At 51.9% G+C, this 19,641-nt stretch overlaps 1 protein-coding gene across 1 annotated transcript in view; it reads left to right on the plus strand.

The window, feature by feature from the left end:
* Positions 1-19,641, plus strand: part of ITGA11 (integrin, alpha 11) — an 84,488-nt gene that overhangs the window by 35,685 nt on the left and 29,162 nt on the right. The window contains exons 7-11 of the mRNA XM_012728519.1: positions 3,830-3,974; positions 4,429-4,594; positions 5,869-5,939; positions 14,618-14,762; positions 16,310-16,458. Of these exons, the coding sequence (XP_012583973.1) occupies positions 3,830-3,974; positions 4,429-4,594; positions 5,869-5,939; positions 14,618-14,762; positions 16,310-16,458 (676 nt within the window). The remainder of the gene's footprint in view (positions 1-3,829; positions 3,975-4,428; positions 4,595-5,868; positions 5,940-14,617; positions 14,763-16,309; positions 16,459-19,641) is intronic.

Consider the following 19,641-nt stretch of genomic DNA (forward strand, 5'->3'; position numbering starts at 1 on the left):
GGCAGGAGCTCCACACTGCCCACACCTGGCCTCAGGATCCCGAAATACAACTTCTGCCTCATTCCCAAGTCACCGAGGCCAGCCCAGATGCAGAGGGTCAAGAATGGGGGTCTGTCTCTGGGGGAGGAATGGAAGGTCACATTGCAGAATAATATTCAGGATGGAGATGTTATTGCAGCCAACTTTGGAAACTCACTCTGCCACACAGACCTTCTAAAAAGCTTGTCAGTTCTACGAGGGCAGAATCTTCTGGTAGCACATTTATCAGCAATGGAAGGTGAAGAACATAGCAAAATCTGCAACTGTGGTGGCAGCGTATGAGGCTGGCTCTTTAAAATCACAGCAGAACTCATGCATCAAGTAAATGTGCATGCAGATGAGTCCGTGCTGATCCCACTGCTCAGGGGTTTGGGCTCACCCTCACTGACCAGTTTCTTTAAAGGCAATTCCCCCACACTCTTTCAAGCTGAGTCCCTCCTGACCTGCTAAAAGCTTAAGCTGACTGTGACAGAGGCATTTCGAGTTTTAACAGACAAATTTTGTACTTAGAATATGAATTCTGATTATGTTCATGGAGACCACAGTCCCTGTTACCTTATAATCCCTCCTCACAGAGGGCTGGTTAATGTGTTTAACACAATTCCACGATACGCCAGCTATTTAGTAGCAGCAAGATTTCATGTGGTCAGAAACCTCATCATTTCCAACCTCATCATTAAGTTTACTGCTCCACTAACATATTTCTGCTTGCTGATAAACTCGCTCAAGTTGTTTCTAAAGGGGCATTCCTCCGCGTGCTGCTGTCTCTTACTCAGCCTCACAGGGGAGGGGCCTTTTTTATGTTTTGCCCTCATTGGGGTCAGCCCCAAGACTCCCAACAAGCTCTTGTGGAATGACTGAAGCCATGGAGGAAACCCATCCCACTTCCCCAACCCTGGCTTCTCTTCCTCCGTGTGAAGCTGACTCCTCCACGCAGGGACACAGCATAGGTCTCATTTCACAGCCCAGCAAGCCAGGGCCAGGTCCGTTCCAAGTGTGTGACTCACTGGGTAATTTGATCTGTCCCTGACTTGTGAGCACGCTGAGGTTTGCAGTCTATCTCAAGTGCAGTTTGAAATCAGATCTTCCCCGCCCGCCAAGTTCTGGTCCTAAATTACAGCCAGTGCCTTGGAAGGAGAAAGGTTTTCTCTCTCCATTCAGTGATTCCTAAGGTATCATCTCCTGCTGAAGTACAAAGATTCAGGCTATGAACTTCTATCGAGGGAAATGGAGCATGGTAAAGGCGGTCAGGCAGGTGGGAGAGGGTGGACACTTTAGCAGCAGGATAGTCAGGGAAGGCTTCACTGAGAGCTGACATATGAGTGGAGTCTTCTAGGGTAAGGGAGTTGGTCAGAATTATCTGGGGCAGAACTTCCTACTGGGACAAAGAGAGGCAGCTCAAACCAACACCCTAAAACATGACTCTGCCTGGTTCCACCATCAACAAAGAGCACAGTGTGAGTGAATGGAGGGGAGTAAGTAGGAAGACGACTCATGGGGGGAAGGAGAGGAGTTGGTAACCGAGCCAGATCACCAGGAGTTGGTGTGCTCTCCTCAGGACCTGAGAGGAATGGGAGCCCATGCAGGTTTTGAGCAGGAAGGAGACATGAGGTGACCTACTTTTCCATGGGCTATTTCTGCCTTCCAGGTTTACAGAACCTATTGTGAGTATAAAGTTCTCGCTGCTCTAAATGACTTTAAATGTGACCTTCAAGGGGACAAGTCCAAGACTTTTATATACAATATACAATATATACAATATAAGCCTCAACCTTCAATCTCGGGACTCGGGCCAGCGCTCGCCCTATTGAACATTCACACAGAGTCATGCTATTCCACTCTGAGAGATGGTCTTGACATTTTTCTTGGTTCTAATGTGCAGCTGGGAGTTGGAACCACTCGCTTAGCATTTGTGAAGGTCTCCAGATCAGACACTGAACTCTGCTCCAGACCCATGCCCTTCCTCTCCATACAGCAAGGTCGAGGCCCTCAAGGGTCTTGAGCAGTCACTTCTTAAAGACAAAATCTCCCCGTCACACCTATTTGCATAGTTTGTTCTTGGGGTTGACTCTTCAGTGAGATCATGGAAGCATCTAGAATCTCCTTTATGGGGCAAGCAGGGTTGTTCCTCCACTGGATTTGGTTTAAGCCCCAAATCTGCTTTAGTCATGTTGAGTGAGTCTCCCCTCAAGTCCTCAGCTCATACTAAAATTGAAAAGCTTTTTGGAGTCAGCCCATCCTAGAGCATCAGAGAGCTGCTAGAGAATGGCAGATGGGCTGTTTCTCTGAGCTGCTAGAGAATGGCAGATGGGCTGTTTCTCTTTTTTTTTTTTTTTGGCTGTTTCTCTTAACTGGTAATTTGAAGATGCTCTGAACGAGTGTATTTCAGGCTTTGTGAATTTCTCACAGCAGCTCCCTGGCTTCCCGGTAGCAGGAGGCACCCCTGTCACCAAGGCCTTGGGGTCAGAGATGACCTTAACCTGGCATCGAGGAGCTGGCGTCTGTGGTCAGATGCCCTGAATCCAAGGGTAACTTTTCATATCCTTATTAGAAAGTTCTACCTGTTGGACCAGACTCTTGGCCAGACCATATCTGTACTTCTCAGACCCTCAAGATCTAAAGAAAGGTTGGCCACAGAGTCACCAAGAGCCAACGATGGCCCAGGAGCCAGCCCTTGGGTGAACTGCCAGCTGCAAGAGACTGTCCTTGTGCCCTTGGGTGAACTGCCAGCTGCAAGAGACTGTCCACTGTGCCGAGGGGCAGGGTGCTGGTGCTCCCCTAACTCACTCCCAGCCCCTGGACTGGACTGTCCAGCAGGCAAGCCAAGGTCATTCTCTGTGTACTGAACAAAAAATGAGAAAGGGAAATATTTGTCCTAGAATTTGGTATTTAATATTTCCCAGGGCAGAACCAAAGTGTCCTCAAGAAAAATCAGAATTTTGTCAGTTTCATGGGCTAGTCCTGCTTGGACGCTAAATTAGTCCAGCCTGTCACCTTTTCAGTGTTTAAGAAAGTGGTCCTCAACTCGGATATCTGCCAATACCCAGCCACACCCCAGAGACCCTGATCTCCTGAGCCAGGGCAGGGCCTGGGCATTGATTTCTTTCTGCTCCCCAGATGGTTCTAATGTGTAGCTGGAGGTTGGAACCACTAACTTAGCGTTTGCAAAGGCTTCCAGATCACTGAGCTCTCCTCCCAGACCCACCCCCACCCTCTCTCCACAGCCAGATCAGGCCCGTTGAGAGACTTTTAAAAGTCACTTTTTTAAAAAGATTTATATATTTACGCTTACAGAACTGAGGTACAGGCCAGAGGTGTGGTGGGTGAGAGGGGAGTGGGGAGCAGGACAGGCAGATTGACAAAGTACACTGCTGAGAGGAGCAGCGAGCGGGTCAGGGGAGGTCTGCCGCACCATATGGTCATCTCCCTGGCCAGGGATTGAACTCATGCTGCAGTGGCTTCGGAGAGCTTCATAATGTGGTGTTTTAACCCTTCGTGCCACCAGGGAGCGCCCTTAAAGGTCACTTTTTTCTTTTTTTAGGTTTTATTTTTTAACAATATAATAGATTGTTTTTACATCATTGTGTACCTTTTTCCATCTCAGCTGTAAAAGTCACTTTTTAAAAATAAGCAGATACCAGACCCACCTGCGCCCCACCCCATGAGGGTCAGCAGGTAGCACAATTCTTGTTCCCCAGGTCTGAGGCCCCAGTGCTTACTCAGTGGCCTGGTTTTGGAGCTGCCCCTTGCCACCTTCCTCATGCACTCCTCCCCTCTGCTCGGATTCCAGCTCAGAGGCTTTCCAGAAGGGTGGAAGGAAAGGGGCCAAGAAAGTGATGATTGTCATCACAGATGGCGAGTCGCACGACAGCCCCGACCTGGAGAAGGTGATCCAGCAAAGCGAGCGGGACAACGTGACCAGATACGCAGTGGCCGTGAGTCCTGTCCCCCTCCTGCTCCCCACCCCCACTGCGGGCTACAGGCTGGGCCAGCAAACCCTGCAGACTCCCGAGGGCATAATCTGCACAGTGAGGGGACTGCCGGCCCTCAGATGGGCCTCTCCTGTTTCAGTTGCTCCTAAAGAGTAAGTGGCAACTCTGCCCTGCCCAACCCTAGCCACAGCAGTTGTGGGGGAGTTCCCCATCGCCACGGAGGGTCTGCATCCTCAGAAAACCACAAGCACCTCCATTCTCCCAACCCCCAGAACATTATCTTAGAATGGAGACCTTATGCACGATGACCTGTTTCAAAAGGCAAGTGAGACCTCAGCCCAAGCCTGCCAAGACAGTGGCTCCTGCCCCACCCAAGGGTGCCCGGCGAGGGGGCGAGGGCGTTGTGTTGGAGGCTGCACTAAGTCCAGTTTGTCACCCCTGCCCCTGTCCCTGGCAGGTCCTGGGCTACTATAACCGCAGGGGGATCAATCCTGAAACTTTTCTCAATGAAATCAAGTACATCGCCAGTGACCCCGATGACAAGCACTTCTTCAACGTCACCGACGAAGCGGCCCTGAAGGACATTGTTGATGCCCTGGGGGACAGGATCTTCAGCTTGGAAGGTAGAGGACACATTCCCAGAGGAGGTTCATGCTCCTGGGCTCCTAGAGCAAAATCAAACAATGGAACGGCTTGGCACAAGTCGCCTTTTCTAATAAACTCCAACCGTTGTGTGTTGCTCTGTGCTGGGCGTGAGCTGTGTCCAACAGCCCCCAAGATGGCTTTGTCCTATTCTTCTCCTTTGACCACTGTGGTAGCTGAAATTCAGAGTGGCTTGCCCAAGTACCCCAAGGCTGGAAAGGAGCTGGGGTTTCACAGTGACCTGAGGGTTGCCAGATTTAGCAAATATAAACTACAATATTTGTGGCAGGCATATACTAAAAAATTCTTCATTGTTTGTCTGAAATTCCTATTAACTGGGCGTCCTATTTTCGTCTGGCAACCCTAGTATGAACCCAGCTGGGCCTGCCTCCAGAGCCCGAAACATTTAATCCCACCAGAGCACTTTTGGCAGGGGGTCCTTCCATTGCTCTCTCCTCCTGACTCAAGCTCCAGTTTGGACTTGCACAGACCTCACCTGAGCCGTGGATTATCGCTTTGCGGGGCCCTTCCAGTCCAAGGCTCTGCCCTGTGGGGACTGTCAAGACAGAGAAGCTCTGTCCCCAAACCCCAGAAGGGCACTGGAAATGATGAGCTGCTGAGCCACAAGGGAGGCAAAAACAGGCCTCGCAAACAAGGAAAGAATAGAAGTAGGAACTTGTGTGGATGCTCTCACTAGAACTTGAACCTCCACATCCATGCACTTCTCCAAATGATCCCCTCGGGTGATGAGAGTGTTGGCTCCAGTGACCTGCTCTGGGCGGCCCTGTGGGATGCCAACATGGGCAGGGAGGACTCAGTGCTCTCAGGGATCTCCCCTAAGATTCAATTTGATGTTTGGGAATCACCCAGAGGCATCTGCAGCGAAATCCAGTGAACAACAAGGATGAACCAAGTGGGAACTTGGTTCCTCTTCTTGCCAAGATTCCAGGCTATTTCTACCCCACACTTCTCCCATCTTCCCCTGATTTGATAGTCTTGTAGCATCCCTTATTCAGCAGGGAGTGAGTGGACTACTGACAATAAACCCACAGGCTCCGGAAGATGCTTGCTGTCTCCCAGGGGTCAGGCTGCCTGCTGGAGGGAGGGGAGTGTGCCGGGGCGGGAAGGGGTGCTGGGGGGATGGGGGTGGGGGCGTGGTGGGCAGCAGGACACAAGTGGAGCTGCAGAGTGAGTGGCAGCTGTTTGGTGCTGAACTGTCAAGCCCAGAGTGACATCCTTGCTTCCTCTCTTTCAGGCACCAACAAGAACGAAACCTCCTTCGGGCTGGAAATGTCACAGACTGGCTTCTCCTCCCACGTGGTGGAGGTCAGTACCTGCAAGAGTCGCCCTTCCGGGTGCTCACTCCCCCGCCCTCTCGAGCACCACCCTGCCTTTCCTGGGCTATCTCATCCCCTCTGTCTTTCTTGAGGTCTCTCTGCCTCCCATCTTCTGAAGCTGACAGTGGACGTCCAAGTCTCCAGCTAGAAGTTCGCTCCAGCCCTTTTCAGCTGAATGAGCGAGACATATCACAAACCCAGCCTCCTTGGGCAGGGTCAGTCGGGGGCATTTCTCCCAGGCCCAGAGACCCCATTCAGTTCCCACAGGCTTGTGCATGAAGGAGGACAGCTTGGCAAAAGCAAATACACATGCCTGACCACACAGGTGCTTCCGAACTGGCCAGCGGTATGGGGGACACAGCCACAGATCAGTGGTGAGAGGGTGTCCAGATGTGCCAGATGTGTTCCGCGCATGCCGTCCCTGCCAACACAGCCTCAGATTGCAGAAGCCCTGGTGGGCATGTGGTGTCCCGAGCAGCAGGTCACGTGACCCCCCCTATGGTGGCTGTCCCTCACTCCACTGGCACTAGTTCAGAAGATGGGGTGAAACCTCCCCAGGTGCCAGGGGAAGGACGTTGAATCCTGTGCAGACAACATGAAGGGTAGATACTGCCTGGGCGCATCATCAGCAGAGAGCCTGTGTGTGTCAGGATAGTGGCTGCGCTAAGGCGCGCTGCCCCGTGGCACACGTGGGGCACTCAAGCATCCCGATGCATCTGTTTGACCCAGGCTGGAACCTGGGGTGCACTTTTGCCTCCTAATTTTCCAGGCAAGTCCTGAGTCCTTCTTACACATAGATCACTTTCATTATCCCGATGAATTCTTCAACTTCTCTGTGAAGGAGTCAGGCACAGGGAGAGACGAGAGCATCATTTGCACAGGTCAGCAGAGAGACGCATTCTCTAGAAGGACTGGCCCTGGTCTCCTGGCCGGGATCAGGAGTCATTAGAATATGCAACAAGAAATTCAAGTGAATTAAACACTACAAGCATTTGTCAGGTACAATGAAGTTACCAGTCAGTACCAAAGGGATCTGGAAACGATTTTTGCTGCTAGGAATCAATTTGCAAATGATCCAAAGAGCAACCTTCAGCTTTGAAAGCAGAAAGACACTGTAAATCCTTCCAAGGCACAGCATACAACTTCAGGAGGCTGCTCATCTGTGCGGTCTCTGCAAGACCCCCGCGGGGGGATCCCCATGCATCCAGAGCTAACTGAGGCAGCGGGTGTCAGGTTCTACGGCACAGGCCGAGCTAGGGTAGGGGCCCTAGGGGAGGGCCTGCGGAGGCAGTCACGGCAGCACCCTGAGTGACAAGGATGCCCTTAGCTTTGGGTAACAGTGAGCAGGAGAGCAGAGGGAGCTCGTGCCCAGCTCTGGGAGAAATCAGCACCCCTTGGGAATGTCCCATGTTTCCATCATCCACTCTCTAATCATGTTTTGAACATCTCCCCTGTGTCAGGCTACATTCCAGGCACTGGGGGTATATAAATAGGTGGTGATCAAGGTGCCATGTGAGCTCACAGAGCCTCATAGTCTAATCCGGGAGAAACACTCCTAAGTAAGAATTCCCTCTTCTGCTTCTAGCACTACTCTCTGTGTACCCCCAGGACCCCCAGAACATAAAGAGAAAGGGAGGCTAAGGTGAACTCAGGGATTGAGAGACACCTGAGCAGACCTGAGAATGGCCAGGCAGCAGCGGGAGAGTAAGAATTCAGAGTCCCGGCTTGCTATTTAGGTCAAAGTCACATATCATTTCTTCTACACACCACTCACTCACTCTTCTCTTTCCCTAGTTGGAGAGACCAGGGTGCCTCTATACAGACCCCACTGCTTCTATAACCTCCTTGTTGTTGTTGTTTTTTAAGATTTACTTATTTAAGATTACAGAAATTGGGTATAGGCCAGAGGTGTCCGGGGTGGAGGATTCACCAGAGACAGAGTGGGGAGCAGAACAGGCAGACTGAGTGAATGCACTGCTGAGGAGAGGTCTGCCGCACCATGTGGGTCAGGTCCCTGGCCAGGGTGCTGTAGTGGCTTTGATAACTTCTCAGTGATGTGCTTTAATCCCTTGGGTCACCAGGGAGGACCCTAACCTCCTTGTTTTTAAGGGACAGTCATCTGGAAGTTTGTATCTACTAGTGTTACAGGGTAGCCCAGAGTGGACTGGGCCGCCTGCCTGTGGGGCCTTACCCGCGCGCTCACAACTCAGTTACACTGCAGGTACACACAAAAGGGTCAATAACGGGCTTATTTACAAAAGGGGAAAGGAATAGGAAACAGCCCAGGGAAAGAGAGCGGGATACAAAGTAACTGGAATACCTTACCGCTCGGCTGACTGAACACACCAAGTCCCGTGGTCAGAAGAGCCGTTTCCCCAGTGAGAGAGCGAGATGCAATCGCGCCCTATTTATCCCCAAATGTCCCAGAATTCCTGCTAGCTCCGCCCTGGGGTCCTGCAGTTCTCTCCCTGGTGCTGCTGGGAGTTGTAGTTTCCAGTCACTGGAGTAGGGGGTGGAGTCCAGAAAGCTGGAGTAAGGGGTGGAGTCCATGAGACTCTGCAGAGTTCCCTTAGGACATCCTTCCCCTCAACACTAGGACTTGTCAAAAGATGATGATTACATTTGAACTGGAGATTCTTGTATACTTAAAAAGCCTCCCAACCCTCTCCCCCAGGGAAGAGTGTAGTGACAGTGAGCTGTCTCACGCCATGACTAAATGTTGGTTGCTGTTTTAGCACCCAGAGGTTTTTCAGTGTCCATCACTCATGTCATCACAATGGCTGTAGCCATCCTTCGCAGAAGTCCAGCTCTGAAGTTGTCAGGTCATTCAGATCTCTCTGTGGGTCAGGGCCTGACCTTAAAACAGGTCGAAGGCCTGAGTGACTCTCTCCTGAGCAAGGCCCTGGCTTTGCCTTCAGCACAAGCGCTCCACAGCCAACTGATTCCAGAAAATGTGCTGAAGGAGACTTCAGCTTCGTAGTTATGAAAGAAGGGAAGGTCTAGTCCGAGGGAGGAATGTTCTCAAATGTCAGAGGAGAGGCCCAGATCCTCACCTGCTCTGCTGCCTTCTCATCTAGCAAGGCAACCAGCCCTCAAGTTAGGAAGGGTAAAAACAACTAAAGGAAGGAGAGAGAACCCCACACACACACACAGTGGCACAATGGGTTGGAGCGCTGCATTGCAGAACTAAGCCAAGCTATGGTCACTTCAGTGCGAGTTCTATCCCCACCCAGAGGTGACCCACATGGCGTGGCAGACCTCTCCTGACCTGCCCGCTGCTCCCCTCAGCAGTGTACTTCGGGATCAGCCTGTTCTGCTCCCCACTCTGTCACTGGTGAATGCTCTCACTGCCCCTGAGCCTCTGGCCTGTACCCCATTTCTGTATGCATAAATAAATAAAATCTTAAAAAAATAAATAAAGGAAGGAAAGACAAAGCCCAGGGTATGGGACGAAATGCCAAGACATCATCAGGCCAACCGCAAAGCCAAGGCCCCAGACTCCACCCCAGACCGATGACTGATTGGGTCAAATCCTCTGGGGAAAGGTAGGGAGCTGGAGCCATTCCAGGAAAACTCTATTCCTGATTTGAAAGAAAAAAAAATGGGTAGGAGAGAAGAGATACTCTAGAAATGACCATTAGGGAAACTAGCTGTAGATCCCAGGTCAGACTCTAGAATGGGTTTTCAGCCAATGGTTCCATTAACGATTAGAAATAAATGCAAAATATGCTAAAAGCTGGAATGGCTTCTATTAGTGCTGGCTGGCTGCTAAGGTGGTGAACTTCCTGTGAAGCAGGGTAATCAAGAAGCTGCAAGAATCTGCCAGGAAGCTTGCACAAGAGACCCATATCTGCTAAGGGAGAATGGACTCTCAGCGGCCACGATGGGAAGGTGTGGAGGAAAGGAGAGCACTATCAATAATGGGCACCCGTTGGTGATGAATGGGGGTGCTGGGTGGCCCCTCCGTCTGAGAACTTGGTGGGCAGTATAACACATGGACCCTCCCACACTGCAGCTCATTAATCTCTCCAGAGCCCAATTTATTTCAGGAAGCAGTTTTATGGGATGAATCTTGTCTACCCAAAATCCTTGGTGACTCCCCCAAGATAGGAAGAGATCACTTTTCCTTTTAACTTCCAAGCGATGAAGGGGAAGACCAGCCTTCAGCTACATTAGAATCAGATTGAGAGCAGGGAGCTTCCTCCAGACATGCCACCCCTGTCTCCCTCCTGCCCTTCCCCAGGGCCTCTGGGGCTTGTGGACTGGACAGTGGAATGTTCTTGTGGACTGGACAGTGGCAGATTCTTGTGGACTGGATAATGGCAGGTTCTTGCAGACTGGACAGTGAAACATTCTTGTGGACTGGACAGTGGCAGATTCTTGTGGACTGTACAGTGGAAGGTTCTTGTGGACTGGATAAGGGTGGACTGGAAGTTTCTTAGCAGTTGACACCTCAGAAGTGCAGTCTTCCCTAAAATTTACTTCTGAACCAGTTTTGCACATCTGAGTTAATTGCAAATAAACAACTAATCTACGATGGTGACATGTGGGGTGGATACCTAGACTCTAAAACCCTCCTGCACTCCTCATAACTCTAGGTGTTGGACAACCATCTCTGCCAGCTAGGGCAGGTAAGCAGGGTTGCCCTGGGGCCCCAGGCCATGGCAGCCAAAGGGTACTGGCACGCTATCCTGAATTATTTGCAAATTGACTGGTGGTGGCAGAATCATTCCCTGTTCATGTGGGTTCCCCTAAGCCTGCCCCATGGTGCCCAGGGCCTCTGTGACCTCCAATCTGGAATGCAATCAAATTTGGTGAGCCCGCACCTCCCCCTCCCAGCACCCCTTCATGCCACCTTGGCCGCCAGCTTCCAGGGCTGCCTGCGGTGAGGGCTCCTCTCCATGGGAAGTCTGAGAGCCCATTTCTGGGTCTTTCCCTCCTAAACCTCCTGCTCTCATCCCTTCTTCAGGCTCCACTTTGAACTTGTTGAAAACAAATGTTCTATTGATAAAAATCCAAGCAGCTAGTTAAGAAAGTACAGTCTACCCTCTTAATGATGCATTTGCCTTAGAAGGTGTCCTGGGGAACGGAGCCTGCCCAACCCAGTCACACTCATAGACACTTGTAGGAGGGGGACAGCTCAGTGGCCTCTAGGGTGTGTCTACCTGCCAGGTCACAGGGCCACCAGCCCCCTCCACCCACTTCCACAGCTCCACTTCTCCCGTGCCAGAAAGAGGGGCTGGCACCCAGGTGCTAACTCACTACTGCAGGGCTACAGGAGAGCGCTGCCTGGCTGTGTGGCCTCAGGCAAATCTCGTAACCTCAGTCCTTGAGCAGATGTCAAAGGAATATTTGTAGAATTGAATGTTGAGGTCTGGACCTGAACGTGTTCATTGTGAGACTTGCTGATAAAATAAGCTTTTCTTAAACCCCTCTTCAAACACCACCCTCTCCTTAGACAGCCCATCCTGTGGGTGTCCACAGGCTCCCCTTGCCCCCCAAAGGGCACCACTCACGAGTGTGTAAGAACTCATCTGTAATACTCACTTGACTGTGAGGTTTGACTTGTGTTTGACTCCCACCTCCCTCGGAGCACTTGACGGGGGAATTAATGAATGAAAAGAGTTGCAATGTGCCCCAAACATGTTGGTTGGCAAGAGCCACACTAGGAACTAAAACGCTAATTCTCTGTTACAGCTGAGGAACGTGAGGCTGAGTGTATGTGTGTGTGTGTGTATGTTTGGGGGTGGGGGGTGGCTTGCCCGTGGTCACACAGCTAAAAGCACTGGAGCTTTTAGCACTGGACTCAGAACTCAGGAATGTCTGGCCGGAGCTCATGCTGCCACCACCAGGCCTGGGGGTCTCAACCTCGGCCCCACTGATGTGGGAGCTGGATGGTCCTTCTCTGTGAGGCCGCCCTATTCACGTCCGTGTCAGCAGCCCCTGGCCTCCTCCTGCCAGATGCCACAGCAACCCATGTCACCCCTAGCAATGACAACCAAAATAGTTTCCAGGCATTGCCAAGTATTACCTGGGGACTCTCCCTCCCCCAGTTGTCCACTACCCTGGACAACTTCGGGATGGGACCCAACCCTGGCTGGAGATTCGGACTGGATACAGCATGGAATCTGGGGAGACACGGTCCACACCCCACCTAGGGGCTTCAGCTGGGCGAGACAGCTGCAGAGGCCAGGCTGGAGGGCAGTTAAGAGCTGAGCTGGCAGGGTCTGACCATGCATGCTGGACCCCAGTGAGTGTGGGTACGGGTGGTCCGCAGGGAGGGTCTTGGCCCTTCTGAGGGCCAAGCCTGCATCCTCATTTCTGCACAGAGCGCCAGAGAGTCACCTCCTAGGCACTCTCTGGTATTATCAGGGGGAACCAGGTGGCCCCAGCAGAAAGGAGGCCATAAATCAGGGACCTGGTACCACCTGGAGGGAGAGAGCTGCTCCTCTGCTCTCTGCTCTCTATCTTCCAGCTGGGCCTGCACGCCTGGCTTCCTCCCTCAAGACTGGCCCTTTCTGCAGCCCCTCCCTTCCAGATTCATTTCAAAACTCAAAATGCCTGGGCTCCCCCACCTGGGAAAAGATTGCAATACATTGAAGTTTGTCCTTGTTTTATTTTTGTGGGGAGAGGGTAAGCTTTGCTTATCCTCTGGGCCCACAGTGCAGCTTGTCCTCCGTGGAACCCCAACAGGCCCTCTCAGGAAAGGGCCTCCACTGAGAGCCCAGGCCTGCTGCTCATTCTGGGGTAGAAGGGCACCATGTGCATTGCCCAGCCCCATTCTGCCATGTCCAGAGGCCCCCATCTGGTTGCCACACTCCACGAATGGGGAGTCTCAGCCTTCCCTGCTGCACCCCAGGCACCTGGGTAGAGGAGGCCCTCTCAGTACATCACAGAAGCCTCAAATGATCTGCAGAGCCAGAAATTCCTCTTTAGAGGAACATTCCATGAAGCCAAAAGCCTGGTCTGCAGTTACAAACTTGGCAGCCCTCAGAAGGCCCAAGAGCCTCCCTGACGGCCACCTATATCCACACTCACTGGCATCCAAAATTGAGCTCTGCAGGCAGAGACACGGAGGGAGGCAGAGAGAGCAGCAAGGCCCAGACATCTCCCTCCTCCCGGAGGGGTGCTCAGACACAAAGTCAAAACAGTCCAGACGTCCAGGAAGCAGATGGCAGTCTCCTCTACTAGATCACCTCCCCACCTGCCTCAGACTTGCTGTGTGCCCTTGGGCAGGTCCCTTTCCCTCTCTGAACCTTGGATGCTCATTTGTCAAGGGCAGATAATGAACTTCTGTCCCACTGGAGGAGCAAGCAAAGAATGGAGCACACCCCAAGTGTGAGGAATGGTGTTGGTGAGCTTGTGGCCGGTGAATCTGCAGCCCTGGCCTGGTCCTGGCCCTGCAGATTGTCAGCCTGTCTCAGGCTGAGGCTTGCAGAGTGGGAGGAAGAAAACTGATCAGTGCTACATTAACACAAGCGCAGCAGACGCTCCCAAGACCAGAAAAACATTCTGTCTGAACACTCAGTTCTGTCACTAGAATATTGGGATGGGTTTAACCCTTGGATAAGATCAACTTTGCTCTTCAAAGTGATACCTAGGAAATGAGTGAAGCAAGCGTGAAGTCTTGCCCCTTCATTGCCACTGATGAAACCGTGCACAGAGACCCTGCCTGTGCGGGCAGTTATACTCTGATCAACCCAAGACCAGAATCATATTTTCTCTCCTGGCACTGTTGAGGGTGAGGAGAGATTGAGCACCTTGGGCCCCAAAAGGTGGAAGAACTTCAAATCCTGCCAATAAGCCTGGCTTAGGGTTTGGCCGGCACAGAAGTAGGTCCTGGCTTATTTGTACAGCCCATCTCTAGGCCTGGGCAAGTCTCTGTCAATGCTCAAGCCACATCAAACACTTTCAGTTCTTGAAACCAAAGGTTGCAACCTCTCTTCAGCCTCAGGACCTTTGCACATTCTGTCCTCCTCCACTCCAGCTCTTCTACTGTCTAACCCTAATTTTTCAGGTGTGTGGGCAGTAAGCATCATTTACTCAAGAAGTTTTTCCTGACCTTCATTTCAATTTAAAGTAAAGCTCACTATGGTATTTGGAACTCCCTGCACATGGACTGCAATTTGCAGCCACTGTATCGATGTACTTGTTAGTATTTTTTGAACTGTGTGAGTTCAGGAACTATGTTCCCAGACCCCAGCAAGTGCCTGGCACAATGTAGACACTGTGAATTTTTACTGAAGAAATTAAGAATTGGGGAGCAATTCAGATGGTGCACGGGAATGTGGAAGAGATCACCTGCACCTGGAGGGCACAGTTTGAATGGACGCCAGAAAGAAGGGTTACCTATAAGAGATTCTGAAGGCCGAAGAAGGGTGGAGGGTTAAGTCCGGACTGGTAGTTTGTTTCTAAAAGCTTTCTTTCTTTCCATCTTGGGGACCAGCTTGACCCATTTTGTGCTAAGGACAAAATGGGGCAAGAAGATCCTTCGCGCATTCAAAAGCCAAGAATCCTGGCTGGCAGAGGGGCCATTAAATATAACCCCAGGAGAAGGCCCTGGAGAGGGCTGGCAGATGCTTGAAGATCACAGGACCTGGTGTTGCTTCCTGGTGGGGGCCCTCACCAGGGGGGATGTAGCTGACCTGTGTCCCCTCCCAACATCAGGACGGGGTTCTGCTGGGAGCCGTCGGTGCCTATGACTGGAATGGAGCTGTGCTCAAGGAGACCAGTGGCGGGAAGCTCATTCCTCTCCGAGAGTCCTACCTGAAAGAATTCCCCGAGGAGCTCAAGAACCATGGGGCCTACCTGGGTAAAAACCAGAGCTGGGGCTGTGGGGAGTTGGTTGTCGGGGGCCCAGGAAGGGGTGCAGGAGATGTAGCAACCTCTACCGTAGGAGGCAAGAGGCCTGTCTGTGCCTATTCTGTGCTAACTCATGCGGGGGGCAAGATCTCTCCCCCAGCACACCCAGCTCCATGCCCACAATGGGCTCGGTGTGTTATAGGGAACAGGAGAGTGGGGAGGGTGGCAGGTGGGTCAGCTGTGGCGGGAGATCTCCCATGGGAGCTTTGCCCTGCTGTCAGCAGGATGCTAATGAAGGTATCTGAGTGAGGACAGAGGGAGTCTATGCCCCCCACCCCGACCTCCAGCAGAGCTGTCCCTCTTCTCCCAAACAACGCTGGTGGGGTAGAGCCAGGCTGAAGGGACGTCGTGAGGCTCACTGTCTTGCCCTAGCCAGGCTCACCATCTTGAGTGGGGTCCTAAGGAAATGTCTTCTCTCCTCCCCTGGGAGTCATCCACCAAGAACAGTATTTGGATCTCTGGAAGGGTATAGGGGGAGGAGGCCTCTCCTTACACTGAGGAAGCTGCAGGGGCTTCTGGCCACAGGTCTCCCCCAACCTCTTATCAGGGCTCTCAGGAAGCTGGTCCAGCTTCCAGAATGACCCACCAGTTAGTAAAAGAGCCACCCAGGAAATAAAGCCACAACCAATAGACTGCTTGGCAGCAGGAAGCTCTCAATGGTGCTAGGAAATTTACAAGCTGCCCACACCTTCCTGGAGGACATGAGGTCCCCAAGCCCTTCTGAGAAAGCCCAAAGTACCAGGACCAATTGAGAGCAGCTTCAGTAGTGCCACTGAAGGCTCAACTCAGAAGAATCTTTGCTCGCTACCATGAGGCTAACCCTGCCTTGCCCTCATATATTTATGGCTGCACTGAATATATATAGCCACTGAGCTGTGCACTCACAAATGTGATATCCTGGTCTTGCCAATCTCTCTTGAGCCTCATTATCCAGAATGCACCTGCAAGAGTGGAAAACATTGCCTGGAACCCAAGTAACCCACCCACTGCACCCACACTCCCAGCCACTGAATCAGCTCATCCTGGAGCCACTCTGGAAGCAACTGGTAGGGTCTGAGTGACAACGTTACCTCCCAACGCCACACACACAAACACATACACATGCACACATACTCAGAAGGTGACAAACGGTTACCAGAAACTACCAATAAAGTCTGGCACCCAGCTAACAGCTGAGATCCAGTATCCAAGCTCACCTCCCAGAAAGCTGGAGGGACTCCAGGCTTGCACACCTGCCAGGTCCCCACTATCACGAGAATTTCCTGAAGACACCTCACATTCATCTCCCGAATGCCAGACGGACAACTCAAGGTACACATCACCAGGCATAGCCATCCCAAGAACAAAGGTTGTGGCAAAGGAGCCCCAGTTCTCATGGTCTCCTTTTTGTGGTGCATGTGTGTGGACTGAAAGGAACCTGAAGCGCCTGCCTTTGGGGCTACAGGGACCCCAGAGACCCCCCACATACGCAGACCAGCCTGTTTCCTATTGTGGCAGGGTACACGGTCACGTCGGTCGTGTCCTCCCGGCAGGGGCGTGTGTACGTGGCCGGAGCCCCCCGCTTCAACCACACAGGCAAAGTCATCCTGTTCACCATGCACAACAACCGGAGTCTCACCATTCACCAGGCCCTTCGTGGGGAGCAGGTAATGGGTGGGGAGCCTGGCGGCAAGGGGGAGGACAAGCCTGGGCTGGCGGGGTTCCGGCACTCATCTCTTCCCTGTAAGACTGTCCCCACAGCCAAGACATCTTTCCTGACTGGGGCATGTATCTCCTTCACAACAGCTTAGAATGGGCTGTCCTGTCCCCAGAAACCAGATCCTGGTCCCTACAACAGCAAGGTCCCTTCTATTGGAATAATTTGCTGCCAACACATACAGGCCGCCCCATCTCTGGGGTGTTCACCTGAGACCTCCAGCTTCTCTCTGATCATGTCTAGAGTTCAGGGCTGGAGGCAGCATCAAGGCTATGGCTGCCCAGCCTGGCTGCTAGGCCCAAGCATCCCAAAGGGACCATTGCGTCCCTTCATGCTCCTAAAGACCATTTACGTCCACCTGCCTGTTCCGCCCACGGGCTGCCCCTTCCTGGCACTGTTGTCCTGACACGGAGGCCACGCCCCTGCCCACCTGGGTGTGGGGGCCGCCTGAGGGGCTTGCCGTGTCTCCTGTTGGGTGATCATGAATGCAAAGGGGAAGCTATGATAAGAGTCACGAGGGGAAAGATCAGAAAGGAGGGTGGACGCTGATCCAAGTCACTTCAGCAGCCACGGGCCACGGGGTGTATTTGTGGCCAGGTCAAGTTTAGAATTCGCGTCTCCTGGTGGGACTGCCTCTGCTGTGCCACTGTCTGCCCTCGGGTAGCTCCCAAACCAGGCCTCTGCTGGCTCCAGTGCCTTCTGCTGCCCTTGGCCCACCCTGTGTGGACAGATTTCTCCTTGGGTCTAACCTCAGCCCTTTGCTGCCGGAAGCCATCATTCTCCCGCCTGCAGCCCAGCTCAAGGGCACTGGGAAGCCTGGCACTGCTGTCCCCCAGCCTCCAGCCCACCGCCCACTCCACCCACAGCTGGCTTTTTGGGGCTCCAAGGCCAGACCATGAGAGCTGGAGGGAATTTGTTGATGGATTTATGACATTTTTATAGCCTGGTTCTGCCTCCAACATCCGAAGGAGAAACCGCAGTGCTGAAGGCAGCTGAATTAAGTGGATTCCAAATAGCGTGACCCACATAGCTGAGGCCACATATTCAGACAAATGTCTCCCCCTCTCCTCCCTTCCTTGCTCAGTCTGGCTCTTAATCACTTTATGGAGACTTGTCTCTTCCCTCCCCCAGCCTGTGTTTATGATTTCCTCTTTCTCTCATCTATCGTTTTATCTTTCCAGTTAAAATCTTTTAATGCTTGAAGATAGATTTGTTTTCTGAGCATACCTCTAAGCCAAGCAAGGGGAAGATCACGGGCTCAGGTATCAGACAGACCCAAGTTCCAACCCAGTTTGGCTCTCCCCAGCCTGACCTTGGCAAGTAGCTAGAATTCTCTGAGCTCCTCCGTTCCCTGCACAGCGAGATAATCGAGTCTCCCCAAAGGGGCTGGAGGCTCCAGCTGCTAGCCTGAAGCTTCACAGCATCCCACACAAGGCCTCATGAGAAGGTTTCCTTCCCCTTTCCTAAGCAACTGATGTTCCAAGCAACATTTATTGAACACTTCCCATATGCCATGCTGGGCATTCAAGATCAAGGGAACCTGATAGGAACAGAGCCTACCCTCATGAGGGTCTCCATGGGACAGATTCTTGGGGACCATGGACAAGGTACCCGAGGCCGGGAGGAGAATAGGGCTGAGCAGACTCCTAATAGGACATGACCCGAAGGATGGAGAGACATTATCTGGGGAGACAGAAGGGGACAGTGGCCAAAAGGAAAGTCTGTGCAGAGGGGAGCATGGAACCCAGACAGAGCTTCAGACTTTTGGAGAAAAGAAACCTCTCATTGTGGCAAGAGGCACTCCCTCTGTGTGGGAGACAGTCAGGGACAGAGGCTGGGAGGAAGGATGAAGGTCCAGCAGGGATATCTGGACCAAAGTGAGAAGTCATTTGATCTGCTGCCAGGGTGATGGGTGATCTGCAAACACCACCCCTGCTCCCCACTGCAGGTGGGAGAGGTGGAGGGTGGGGCCAGGGAGGACCCACAGGCTTCAGATTCAGTGAGTGGGTGGCTCCCGCTCTGAAGAAGTACCCAAGGCAGAGAGCACAGTGAGTGCACAAACGTTGAAAAGTCGTAATCTCCAAGACCTGTCCCAGAGTCCTTTGGGCCATGTCCTATAAGTGGGGGCTGCTTAAACACACTTGCTTTCCAGTATTACAGGATCACTGGTGATTATTTTATTTTTTTAAAGATGTATTTATTTATGCACACAGAACTGGGATATAGGCCAGAGGTGCAGGGCTGGTGAGAGGATTCACCAGAGACAGAGTGGGGAGCAGAACAGGCAGACTGATGAAGTACACTGCTGAGGGGAGCAGCGGGCGGGTCAGGAGAGGTCTGCCGCTCCATGTGGTCACCTTCAGGGCAGGTGGGATTGAACTCATGCTGAAGTGGCTTTAGTTTCTTCGTGCTGTGCTTTAACCCGCTGTGCCACCAGGGAAGGCCCCTGGTGATTATTTTATAGAAAAAAATCAAATCCATCATGGAGAAATACTCAGGATACATAATTTAATTTCAAAATCAGCATACAGCAGACCCTTGGTTTTTTTGTTGTAATGTTGAGGCAAAAAATAATAATCCAGGATGACTTTAAATGAAACCTGATTGGAAGACCTGCTTTCTTTACAGACCCAGTTTCCAAGAACCTCCCCATGATGTTAAGTATGGACTTACCCTATAAACTATATAATAGGATTCCAGAGTACAAAAATAAAACCACACACTCAGGATCACACCCCAGAGAAAACGCTGGAAGAACATTAAAGTGTACAAAATAGAAGGAAACACACTAACGTCCAGGGGAAAAAATACATGAAAGTGTAGAAAATACACTCAAGTGTGGTTCTTGTGGGATGTTTCAACTGTGGGTGCTTTTTATCTTTCTACCTTTTTTAAAAGTTTGTTCATTTCTTGCCATTATAATGTGTCTTAATAAACACAGTAAATGTCAAGCAATAGAAGTGAATAACAGAATGCAGAAAGAGCAGGGCAGAATAGGTAACAGGAGGAAAGAGAAAGTGGCCAGTCTGGTCCAGTCCTGGGCAGGGAAGGGGTGCAGAGCCGGCAGCAGGCAAAGGGGCGCACAGCCTTCACCAAACGTTGCCAGTAAAAGGATGGGAGGCGCTCCCCCCCT

The sequence above is a fragment of the Condylura cristata genome, unplaced genomic scaffold, assembly GCF_000260355.1.
Source record: "Condylura cristata isolate star-nosed mole 26May11 unplaced genomic scaffold, ConCri1.0 scaffold00023, whole genome shotgun sequence".
Taxonomy (NCBI): Eukaryota; Metazoa; Chordata; class Mammalia; order Eulipotyphla; family Talpidae; genus Condylura; species Condylura cristata.